Source organism: Trichoplax adhaerens, genomic scaffold (assembly GCF_000150275.1).
Source record: "Trichoplax adhaerens TRIADscaffold_7 genomic scaffold, whole genome shotgun sequence".
NCBI lineage: Eukaryota > Metazoa > Placozoa > Uniplacotomia > Trichoplacea > Trichoplacidae > Trichoplax > Trichoplax adhaerens.
The window spans coordinates 1836143-1849887 of NW_002060949.1; the positions used below are offsets into that span (position 1 = coordinate 1836143).

The 13745-nt window shown below is 34.6% G+C and overlaps 2 protein-coding genes across 2 annotated transcripts; both read right to left on the reverse strand.

Moving 5' to 3' along the window:
* Positions 1-1527: 1527 nt before the first annotated feature.
* On the reverse strand, positions 1528-4955 carry TRIADDRAFT_63333 (uncharacterized protein; the record flags this gene model as incomplete). The annotated part of the gene is made up of 9 exons (XM_002114269.1): positions 1528-1700; positions 1789-1831; positions 2122-2213; positions 2305-2364; positions 2742-2812; positions 3083-3130; positions 3596-3661; positions 4619-4650; positions 4908-4955. 9 exons carry the CDS (start codon positions 4953-4955, stop codon positions 1528-1530), a joined length of 633 nt encoding a protein of 210 aa, XP_002114305.1.
* A 909-nt stretch (positions 4956-5864) lies between these two features.
* On the reverse strand, positions 5865-9553 carry TRIADDRAFT_57978 (uncharacterized protein; the record flags this gene model as incomplete). Its single annotated transcript, XM_002114270.1, has 9 exons — positions 5865-5975; positions 6007-6121; positions 7579-7649; positions 7760-7828; positions 8292-8405; positions 8690-8749; positions 8919-8995; positions 9164-9391; positions 9457-9553. 9 exons carry the CDS (start codon positions 9551-9553, stop codon positions 5865-5867), a joined length of 942 nt encoding a protein of 313 aa, XP_002114306.1.
* Between the last annotated feature and the right edge of the window lie 4192 nt (positions 9554-13745).

Below are 13745 nucleotides of genomic sequence, written 5' to 3' on the forward strand. Positions count from 1 at the left end.
TAGTAATAACGGAGACAAATTTTGGATTTAGCAACAGGCAGCAGTATCACCTGAAAGACGAAATAGGGTGACAATATTTATGCAAGCCTATCACGTATCTCAGCCTAGCATACGGTACAGTATGGGATTGCTCTACTGCATGTGACAGTGGATTGCACTTACTACTACAAAAGTGTACAACAAAACTCCTTGATCATGATAGATATATAATTACTTAAATATGGCCAAGCGCCAGGTTGGCCTAATTTCTGCATTATTGTTTCAATCTGTATTTATATCATTATATGTATAGTAGTAGAGGAAGGCAGAGGTTGAATGATGTAGCTTCAATTTATAAAAGTAACTGCTCCAGAATAATATTATTCGTCAAGATCAAGATGACGCTAAGGATAGCCCTACAGCATGTCGATGTATATATACGCGTATATATATATATGTATTCAAAGATAGCCCTAAGTCTCGAGGACAAAATCATTCTTAGGAATGGCCGTAACATACTATTACGCCCAAAACCCGATATTCGGCCAATACGCGTATTTATATATCCAAGGATAGCCCTACAGCATGTCCATGTATATACGCGTATATATATATATATATAACACACCTATGGCTAAAAGTTATTGTTGGAACTCCCTCAATTTTGAGTATAGGAACATTTCCGAGATTTTTATTCACTTCGTTATGACAGAAAATGTCAACTTTCGCAAGCAGCCATATAGATTTTAAAGATGAAAGCTACACCGTTGAAAATATCATTGCCCACAGCATGTGAAGATATAAATAAGGCCATTGTTATTCGTAAGATGTAAACGCTTTAATTGGGCATTGGTAAACTTCAGGGGTTAATCAATACATGCTCGCACAGTATGTAAGTTAATGAATTAATCAAGCAGCTTATACAATGATGAGTATAGGAATTGTCTATTCCAGGTACTGTACTGTATTTTACTAACTCTGACATTACCTCAATCTGACTGATGCAAATATTACAGATTCATTTTTTTAAATTACATAACCAAGAGTGCTCAAGCAAAAACAATACCCCATTGAGGAAAGGAATTACGGACCTAATCTTTTTATTACCGATTTTTAACCATTTATTACTATACCTTGCACACAAGTACCAACTACGTAAATCAGAGTAGGAAACTTCACCTAATGTCAATTTCACATAATTAAAACTTGCTTATCAAACAAAGTGTTACCCTTCAATTCAAAATAACTACTACAATACATAAAAAATTCTAAAATGCTATCATGCAGAGTACACCTTGGTAGCTCTGAGCATTGTTATTGAGACTTTTCTAACGTAAATCTCTTACGTGATTGACGGATAATGAAGTTTATCTAATAACTTTTATATTATTTACGAAATTATTGAGCTATTCCAACAAACAAATATAACGTATTTATCTCCAACCAATACTCTTTTACTACTATCTCATCACAAATCCTATAACAGTGCTTGAAATAAATAACATCAGTACAAAGAAGCAATACGTAACATTTCTGTTCTCTTTCGCATTATTGATTTGGCAATCGTTCATCAATAAATTTCTTGACATCTTCCATTTCCTGAGGACATGAGCTGTGCATCATTCCTGGATATGTAACAAAATTCACATTCGGATTGAAAGATGATAGTATTTGCTTGGTCATTAATCCGAATCGAAGGTTTACTAGAGGATCGCAATCGCCTAATTTTACAATTTCGACATTGAAAAATATTTTAGTGATCTAACGTTACGAGACAACACGGCAAATACGATATCATCATTTGCTTACCATGGCCTTGAAATATTGGACAATCCTTATTTACATTTATTTCCTATCAAAAAGGACCACTACTTTAGAAAACTATCTACACCATTATTAAGAATCAATAAAGATGGGTTTGATGGACTAGACTAGTAAGACTGTTCTTGATTGAGATGTTTGTAACGATATAAGATTGTATCATTATCAATCAGCGTTGCTCACAATTAAATGTTTAATGTAAATAATACAATATTATAGGGTAGCATTGTCATATTAATCTATAAGTGGTACTGTAATCAATCCTAAAATATAATTAACTGACAATATAGATTGTACCTGTTGTATTGAATTTCTATTAACCAGAAATGTACTCAGTCCTATAATGCCACCTAGTTTTTTTTCATAGGTCAGAGCGGTGTTAAGCGCAATTGCACCGCCTTGTGAAAAACCACCTTGAAAATTGAGGATGGGTATAACTTAGTTTACTCAGCATAATATCTCTGGAGCTATAAATTAATGACTTATAAATATGGTTATACTAACCTATGATTATTCGATTGCTAGCTATATCATTGTTTAATTCAGCAGAGATCAAATCTCGTACTAAAGGCATGGTCGACATATATAGAAAAAAGCCCCCAAAAATTAAAAAGAAGATAGACTTTTAAGAGATAGCACAAAAATCAGCTACAGTATTATAGAAAATAGCTTCGCAATATGATGACTATCATGTATTGTACGTCTTATAGTCTTTTATAGTTTTCTAATTTCTGATGCTGTTTTACGCATTGAGATGTACAGACATTGCCTAGTCTACAGTAAAAGTATAAGATTATAATACTTTGGAAACGAAAACGACTAAGTTAAGTTGTCCATACGTGCTATGATTCAGTGTGTCTATCATGTTGTAAAGCAATTCTAGTATTATCTTGGATATGAATAAACATGCAGCAATAAAAAATACAGTCCACTACACCAACCGTGATTAGTGGATGCTTTAATTCCTTTTTCATCTTCAGGTCCACTAAGTGAAAGGCTTATTAGATCGAACCTGGCGATAACAGTTAACGGTGTGTAAGTAGTAAGTAATTCTACTACTGCTTGGAAAGATTATAGACATGATTGATTACAATCCTACAATTTCTTATGTAATTGTGGTAATATTTATAGTCTGTATGCACATCATGATATACAGTACAATTTCTTATGTGGCGTATCATACGTGAATAAAGACATCCTTGATAAATTTATAGCTTAAGTTAAAAAGAGATAATGTTGCAATAGCATATATATCGAACCACGAGATCTGATGTTGACTTACCAAGATGGCATGACTGCTCCACCGTTGAGAGTCACTGGGGATTCTGGTCTGCAAATGACAATTTCCATGTTTAAGATAATAGATAATAAATGTAATTTTTAAATTTATTAAAAAAATACTGAGGAAACATCGCATAAAACTTTGAAAATCCTTCTACGATTATAGTACAAATATTAATTATTTATTAATGCGTAGCACTATAAGTTAAAAATTTTATTACTAATATCTTATAAGATATCATCGTACCATAAAGATAACTGGCACTTGGAAAAAGTAGAATGTACATGCAGTATCATAACAATGTATCGATTATATCATAGGTTATGGTGTAACGCGTGCACTTATCTACTTTACGGTACTTTGCAAAAAGGTTTGACTACGCTAGCATTAATTTAATAGCGGTGATGGCGTTCTTTTTATCAAGAATGAGTCTAGTCCAAACCGCTAATTATGTTTAGCTGTAAGATGTAATACAACATCATGTCAGAAATTGGTTGCAATAAGGATCCTTACGCATTAGGGAAAATATATTTGATGTAAGGGCGACAGATTTCTTGGAAAGCGCTGCACCATCCTGCTCTTTAAATCATAAATTGAAGATATACGTGAATCTTTACAAAAGATTCTACTGAAAGATTTAATGGAAATGAGAGTAAAAAATTGTATTTAATGTAGTTAGTAGTAGGTCTTTGAAATTATTATGTACTGCGTCTTTCAATATATTGCAAAAAAGTACTACTGTGGTGAGTATCAATTACAGTATATTAGGTAACTATCAATCTAGAGAATCAGTATCACAATCAGTATGTTTTAAATAGGTGTATCAATAATATCAGTCAGTCCTTTTATGATCTTGTCTATTTTACTCTACATCCATTCTTTCCATTTGATTAACCTCGATACGTGTCCTATGTTGAGTATCTCACTTTTCATTATAGTAAAGCTTCGAATATTAAGATTATCACAGTAGATACTGCCCATTCAGTGCCCCAAGTATTTAAATCAAACACAAAAAAGATGTTACATTGTCTGTAGATACGCCATAACGATAATGCATATACAGTATACTGTATCTACGTGGCCGTTTTATATAATATAATTTACGTTTGGTGTTGCAATTTGCAAGATTCAATTGGAAAGTGCGGTATTAAGATCTACGTTGTTTTTATCTTTAATAGTAATGGACGAGTTTGATAGAAAAGTATTGAAACTGAAACTACTATAGCTATAGTAATAAAATTGCTACGACTACAGTTATGACCATTGCTAAATCTACAGTATATTACTGTGGCTACTGCTTTACAAGACGGACTTGTTTAGATAATCAGTCAATTGTAATGTATGGCTATGGAATCTATCTCTGCCAATTTCAAACTACGATAAAAAAGAAAAAAGGATCTCTTTAAACTGAGCACTACGAATACAAATCGATAACAATGTCTATGGATAAAACTGCTGACGAGTAATACCCGAAATTTACGTGATGTAATATCATTGATAGAATATGTAAGAAAGACAGTCATAAGGTGAGCATACCCAGTATCGCCAAGACCATGCAGGAAAATCACCTAGTTATAACCAATTGATTATAAGGAATTGATTAGAAAAAGTGAAAACATCATCACCAAGCATTGTAAATTGCAAGGAATAATTTCCGAAAGACATAATGGTAGGATCAAATCAAGTGACGTAGCAAACAGAATTGGCTAAATACATTCTTCTTGGTGAGATTAGTTACTATTCTTGTCTTGACTATATCGGGTGAAAAGAACGTGAACAAGAAGCCTTCGCTATTTTACTTTATATAATGGGTTGAAATACTTACGGTAGCGGTCTGCTTTGCAGTAGCATTAATAACAAAAGGGGCCACCATACTGGAAGTGTTGCCACACATGTAACACCAAAGAGATGCAATGATAATGAATTTTATCCCAAGGATAATTTTGCAATAATTACTGATGGAGGTTTTCTCAAGAAGCGGAATACGAGTTATTACTCGTGTTACTTGGATTCTGATCCAGAGTTCATATGTCGGATGTCAGTACTGTTATATATATATATATATGACATATATACGTATACGTAGGCTATACAATACTGCTTAAACTAAGTGTCCAGGAGTCCAGTACTTCTCTGAGGGCAGCAATACACTACAGTACCGTACTGTGTACAATTTCGACTGGATTATAACATACATAAATTTCAATATTAAATATTTCCCAACAGCTTCACGATTTAGTGTTTATTAGGAGCAGTCTCCTCTTGTTCATTCTGAAGGAACTCTATTTGCTAAAAGTGGCCTATCTCCGTTTTAAATTACTGATCCAACGCTATTTTGCAGGCCATTTTTATAAACGGTGTTGGATCAGTATTTGAAACGGCGACAGTTGACTTTTAGTAAATAGAATTCCTTAAGAATTTATATTAGGAGACTACCACTTATATACATTAAGTCGTAAAGCTGTTGTGAGCTTACTCTTTTCAAAACTTAGATTTATTAATGCAGTCTACTGAGTGTACATTACATGCGAGTATTTCTCTAGTTATCCTCCGATCAGCACTTTTATTAGAAGAAAGGACAGTACGTACAGTAGTAGACAACTACAGAAGTAGGTTTCTTCGAGTGCATGGTTGTCATTTGCAATCAGACTGCGTTATGGGATTTTCTAGGGGAATTCATCGAAGTACTCCGGCTATTATTCTCGGAATTAAAGATGTCCCAATATGCTTATTGAAATGGGATTACCTTTATTGATTATCCTTACAACGATTGCAAACATCCTTACATGCTTGAACTTCCTTTATGAGGTGTATCTTGCTGATTAGCAGAATCACAACAATTTACCTTACTTTGCCAATCCGTGTTGCAAGTATGAATCTCTAGATCTCTCCGCTGTATGATCAAGTTATCAGCTATAACTTACTAAGTTGCAAGTTTGCTTAAAGGACAGGCGATTCGCTACTAATGTATAGTACTTTATTGATAATAATTGACAAATAACATACAGATAAACATTCAGTAGGCCGCAATTCATTACCCTAGAGTGAGAAGATTAATAACGCTGTATGTAAACGACAGCTGTATGTGGTTATAGGGTATTTCTTACCAGGGACTTTTAAAAATTAAAAGAGGAGAGAAAAGTCCCTGACCATACCATCGCACCCGTTTACTGCTTTTATGTTTCGTACACTTCCATCTTGTAGTGCAGTGCTGTAAAATATCACATCCACCAACTCGGATATCCGATGTGTTTTTATACGTTTACTTATATATATACTCTAAAACAGAATACTATGTCGGTACGTCTTGCATTGTGTCTAAGGTGAAATCAGAGCCTTTACAGTTGATCCTCGATTATAAATACGACTACTACTCGTACAATTTGCAGGAATCTTGATAGTTTCCTGCGAAAAAAAATTGGAACTTGGGGTTTCGGTCAAAATCAGACAATATTTACCATAAAGAATACCGTAGTTAAAGTGAATTCGGAATTTACAGCCAGAAAAATAAATAAAACTGTATATTCGGTCGTAATTCAGTTTAATAGGACTGCAATGTAACACCCATAATATCCAGTGCTTTATCTTAATACAGAAGAAATAAATGCGATACATTACAGTTACACCTGTTCAATGTCAGTATTACAGTGCTAACTCAGCTACCGACCGCTTTGCTGGCTGTTTGTTCGATACTTAGTATACAGTAACATGCTATACAGATATCATCACCTTAAGTTCATGTAAAGTACTTTGTTCCGCAGTTCATGCACCCACAGTGAGTCTATAATAATGATGAATAAATATCGATGCTAAATGCTGCTAGTATTGTACACCTAGCAGTTACGGTTTTCTGTTGTGCTTCCGTGTCGAGACCCTACAGAAACTCAACTGATACTTCAAGAAATACCTTCCAAATCACAATTCAGACAGCGTTTCATTTTCTAAACGCATCATAACAGCGTTGTATGTCTTACGAGTACTTCATATTCTAAAATTTCGGTATAATTGCTGTACAGAACCGTAACATTTTTTTATTTGGAAATGATATAATCATTTTTGAAATGTAACATGAAGACATTGCATTAAATGCAAACATGATACAAATACAAATTCGATAATCAAACTTCAAAAACGACTGATAATCACATTTACGTAACGTTTCCCATAGAAACAACCAGTCTAAAACACGCGAAACATCTATCTCATCGCAACAAGATATTACTCAAGTAAATATTTTACTGATTTGGGAGTAGATTCATCCCCATAGTGTACCGTTGAAAATCTAAAATGAAATGACACAACAAAACTCAGCAATACCAAAATATAACTAATCTCCTAGCACTAAGATAATATCATGAAAGCCTATAGTGTAGTGGCACAAATTTTTTTGGTATCGATACGTTAGTTAACATGAATCACCGTCAGTAACTAACGCTTCCTTCATTGCACATTAATTAATCCACAGCAATTCATTCTAATTTATATGCCACGCTTACCTTAAAGCATCAAGTAGATGTTGCTTATTGTTTAAATTGTTACTTTTAATCACCTTGATAGCGCCTGTAACCTGATATTCCGTCAACATATCAACAACCCAGATAGATTAATAAAACTATGTTATTAAACTAGAATCATTCCAGGTAAGGAATTTAAGAAATTGATCACAATGCAAATTACATCTATATCAGATTTTTTCGAAAAGGCTCCAAATGGATGAACGTGATCATACAGAATTATGACACCAACCTATAAGACAGATTTTAAGGTTTATAAATAGTTACTAACGACTTGCAATTTGTTGTTGAATTTTATTACTAAATATGATTACCATGACGCAAATAGAGAATTGAATTTCACTTTCACTTGTAAAATTTGAGGAATATTTTCTATAGCGAATAAAGTTATTTTAACTACTAGAATAAATCGTTCGAATAATGTTTCTATTTTTACTATCTTTCACTCAGAGCATTGTCTCAAGTAACCATTGCGAATTAAATTCACTTACGGATTACTTATCATGTTCTTTAAAGTATTAGCCAAAGTACTAAGATAGAGTGTTGTATTTTCTATAGGGATGGATTGGTTCTATAGTTAAATTACGAGAGATTTTATATTAAATGATGATTATCGTCACAGTACATTAGTTTACTAAGTCACAGATGTTAAAATAGAATTACAAATTACTCGTTCGCGTTATATGATTACTAACCTCAGCTACAAATTTTGTTGTCGCGTTACTTAACATCTTCAACATTGGAGTTGGACTTGCATAAAATAAAGACATTCTGTTTGCAGTATCCATTGACATTTCAACGGTTTCTTCCTAATGATTAAATAAGGATAGACAGAGTTTCTAGTACTAATATTTACATTTACGAATACACTAAAATAAATACTTCTACTGAAGTATTTACGCTTTTATACAGACATGATATTCCTGAACCATCTTCTGTAGCATCCTTCTAAAATAACTAAAGTCATTTTGTATTGCTGGATTCTTCATCTACCATCATTGATCAGTTAACACTTTAGTAGATGTCATCATAGGATACCGCATTAGGTCAAAGAAAGTAGCATGATGTTTTTAATAATAGGAAGTTATTTTACCTTTAGTCGATCAAATATCAGAGTAAAATGCAAAACTTCTGCAAATTGCTTGATCAGAGCCTGTATAATTTCGATTACGGTAAGTCGTAAGTATGATATGTGAGCAATATGAGAGCTTTATTCTAAAATTACCAAACGATAACAGTAAAGAAATGTACTCGTATAAATTAATGTAAAAATACAGATTTAGATCCTCAAACCATTTATTTAGATTAGTATTCAGGTTCACCTGCTGACTCTGGCAATGCTCTATGGGCGTACGTGGTCCACTGCATAAGGGATACAGTAATTGTGGAACAATATTCTCTAAGCGGTAATATTAGTAAATATATCATATCATATATAAATTGAAACACCAACATGTCCTATTCCTAATTGGATGTATGCTTATATGTATTATACGAGTATATATATATATGCGTACAGATTATAGTGTAACTCCGTGCAACGAATGCAAATTTGACACAAGCCTACCGATTTCTTGTGAATATTCATATAATCTTTTTAAAACTGTAACAAATTTGCAGACTTCTCGCCAAGTCTGCCGTTGCTGATAGTCATTATTGGGCTGCGAGATCGCATCTCGAATCTCTTCAGTCGCCCCTTTATAAGATTCGAGGTCATTAACCATTTGTGACGAATGTTCCAGAACACCATTGACTACATTATATGCAGTTTGATCTTCGTCGTCGGGTAAAGCATCTTGAACAGTTAACCAAATATAAAAAAGTGCTGTCCGTACTCAATCAAAAATGAACATGAAATACCTGTTGATTGCTTACTTTGGATATCGATGAATAAATCATGGTTAGAACCGCTGCTGTCACAGCTGCTTTGAAAGAAAATTCGTAAAATGTTTCCCATACCTGAAATCTAAGTACATTATACGTATAATGCCTTATCTAAATGAATACAGAGTGCTTTACATTCATGAATAGAGATAAGTTAGTGTACAGTTCACAATAAAGTATTCTAAAAAATAATTCTTTAGAAAGGTTGTTAGGAGTGAAAGGGAAGTTGTTTTACTTGAAACAAGCCTATTAAATGAGCAGTATAATGCTGTAGTTTCTACCCCAATTTACATTTTAGCATATTATTGATTACTGTAATAGTACAAATGAAGATATGGTCTACGCCTTTGCTCATATATCTCAAATTTGGCTCCGTTTAGAAATAGAAGTTTCAAGATCTTCCATCGTAACCGTAGGTAAAGCTAAAAATATTCCATTTTTATAGTCTATTGTGAATAAGTATAACTTTGTTGAGTGCAGATGGCTGCCTGGAATACTGTGATCAAATAAAAATCAATAGCAGACAGAAAAGCTCTCTGAATACACAGCTCATACCACGATTAACTGCGGTAATGCAAATACTCCTACGAGGCAACATAGCGAACGGAATATACCATCGAATCTGATAGTATTTGATTTTTAAATAAAGTCAATGATGGATAGGTGAGTTTCATAGGTACCCCCAATTTACTTCAATACTTATAAGTGTCATTTATTTGCAAAATAAACTACGAGTTAATCAGTAATGTGTTATGCGCACATCAATAAATGATGCTAGTGTAGTAGCGCATCTGGTACATGAAAATTTCAATGATTTTGTATGTAAATTTTGAAATTACATACTGAATATGAAAAAATTTTGGGTCTGGATATATATTGTACGACTACACGCTCAACGTACCTAGAACATGTTGTAATATAATCGATATTACTGGCAATCGCTCCAATTTTTCGACATTTAATGGTAATGATTCTCAGGTTTACCCGTAAAATACTGCACGTATTCTTTCGATATCAAAAATGGAGCAATTGCTAGGCTAAAGAATTCAAAGTACATGACAAAAAATCATTTGTCAATCCCAAAATAAGAAAAGTACACATTCCGTACGATAATTATTAAGCAAACAATATCGTAAAACAAACTAATACTTTAGACATATTACAATAGCAAACACGACAAATCCTTAACATCGATGTTCTTGGTGGGTAAAGTATTGTCAATTGCTCCCAAGTTTGAGCAGCAATGCCGCAAAAACTTGCGTACAGTATTCTATCATAAATGATAGCTGCTAAAATGTAGCATGAAATCAGTCAATGGACGAATTGTAAACTAAATTGAATTCTTTTCAAGGCAGTATATGATTGTAATTTAACTTTGAAATATTCCATCGTAACGAAAAGAATTGAAATACTGTAACAGCAGGAATTTGGGAGAAAACTTTACTCTAATAAACGATACTGCTAGCTGTACAACTCGGCAATATTTACAGTATAGTACAGTACATGCATTGCAGTAATCAATCTCCGCATGAGGTATAAACATTCAACATTCTATGCGAACAAATGTAGCCTTGTACAATAAATATTTCATCATTGCTTTTAATGGACAATGTCAAAGTAATGCAAATAGTAATACTACCAGCAATGCATTAGCTATCAGTCAATGTCATCAATCTGTCCAATATCCAATTACCGTAGTCAAGACTGACATGATAAACTTGCGTCTAACAATCTTTCACCGCCAATGGCCAAGCAACATTTGCAATACAAATGACGGTCAATGTAATGTAATTGTCTTCCTCTCATGCGTGAAAAATGGCAGTGCTGCTGTCAATATGTAGAGATAGAAGCTTCTAGTCGGCAATATCGATTTAGGGTATTATGGAATGATTATACATAGCTCAAGGCACTCGTATAAGATTGAAAATGGATGCATGATTTTCTTCGACCACTATTAATGAAAAGGTAGAACTCACGACAGTGAGTCCATTATGGTCACTTTATTACCACGAGTATCTCCTCTATTCTACCCATTTATAACAAAATGAAATGGATACCAAGTGGCAAACATTGCATGAAGTATATCTGAAATAAAATGTCATGTATAAAGGCAAAAAGAAATGATCCATGATTGGATTAATGATATTTTATCATCTCTCAAACTGCAGTTAATCATCGTTTAGCAAGTTTTCTGTCAAGAGTGAAATGATTGCATCTTGACTCTATACAGTCCAGTACTGTCGATATGTTCAGCCCTATAGTGTACACTTTACTGTGCATTGCGTATGACTATTCAAGCCGTGGAAGAGCTATCGCGCTGCCTACTACAGTACTTCTTCTTGAACGTGTTCGTAAAACGAATATCGAATATGTCAGTGTGATTCTTTTCTTCACTCAGAAGCGACTAATAGTAAAAGAAATGGCGATTGCGTTCTCCCCCCCCCCCCAAAAAAAATGGACACACGACCGTCTTGCTTTGAGCCAACGACAAGCAAAGGGACTCGTATAAAAGCCCCTGGCTGCAGACCCCCTTGTACGGGTACGTCAGTACTAAAGAATGCACCATTGGACATACCTATCTACGCTATTTCGATACCATTTGTAAAAGTGAGCATAAAAACAGAGTGTCGACAGTGATGGAAATTGTTAATTGAAGATAGTACACACTACTGTATCTTATGGTTAAGTAAAGTTGCCAAAAGCAAAAGCTTATAATTCTATCATGATTGATGAATAAGATTGGAAAATATCTCCGAGGTAATTAACTTCCATTGAACAATACTTACCATTCACCAAATATGGTAATACACCGGGGTGTCACTGCTGGAAAATGCACGCAATTGAAAAATTTCGATACTGTACTTGTGCTGTAGTACAGGTCAACAGGTTGGGGGGGGGGGGGTGTACAATACCGGCGGTCAGGCGATATCCAACAGTATTGACGCCGTACCGCGCTGTACAGTGTCCACTGTACATAGTACTGTGGCTCTTTACGGTCAAAGTCGCATGGAGTACAGTACACGCTACTGTACACTGTACAGTAGTACTGTATTGAACTCAAATTGAAGGCATAGAGCGTACAGTACAGTACAGTAGAAGCGGCTAGAAAATAGATGAGCTTATTCCTTGATACTACTTCTGGATGTTGCACGGGCCACTAGAAAGAAATACGTGTCGACAAAACTTGCATACCTACATAGTAAAGTAGAAGAGCCCACTGAGCACATCAAGCGATGTTCAAATAAACTAAAATAGTTTACTGTACAGTACACTACTGTAAATGTCCCTCTGTTAGTGGAGAGTAGAGTACGGTACAGTACTGTACAGTACTTTGTTCCAAAGTACAGTGTAGTGAACATACTGTACACTGTACAGCATAGACTGTAGGCCGTCGAGGATACTGCTATTTTGCCAACAAGTCACTCTACTCTATACTGTACAATATGGTCTGTACCCGTGTACCGGTAATGGCGATCGCTAGCAGCGTCGAGTCTCGTACTACAGTACATGGACTATTAGGAAAAAAAAATACCTGGACTGGAAACTCTATTGGACGGACAGACGTCTGGCCTGATTTGATCAAGAACTTGGGTCAACCACTTCATTATGACAATGCTTTAGTATGCTGACAGCCGATTCTGAAGGGACTGATTTTTTTTCTAAAATAACTAAAAACTAAACTAAAATAATGTACACTAATGTCCCTCTGTTAGTGGAGAGTACAGTACAGTAGAGTACTGTACAGTACTTCGGAGCAAAGTACAGTACTGTACAGTGTAGTGAACATACTGTACATTGTACAGCATAGACTGTAGGCCGTCGAAGATACTGCTATTTTGCCAACAAGTCACTCTACTCTATACTGCACAATATGGTCTGTACCCGTGTACCGGTCGGTAATGGCGATCGCTAGCAGCGTGGAGTCTCGTACTACATGGACTATTATTTTAGGAAAAAAATACCTGGACTGGAAACTCCATTGGATGGACAGACGCCTGGCCTGATTTGATCAAGAACTTGTGTCAACCACTTCATTATGACAATGCTTTAGTATGCTGACAGTCGCTTCTGAAGGGACTGATTCTTTTTCTAAATAAAGTACGACTGTACTGTACTCAGTGTACTATACTGTATAGTAGTGCATTTTCCACATCTTCGGCCATGTCTGTTATGAAAAGTCCGTCTATCTGAGGAGAGTTTCCAGTTCAGGTATTTTTCCTAGTACAGATCAAAATTCACCCAGGTACCGTACAGTAAAACTGTAC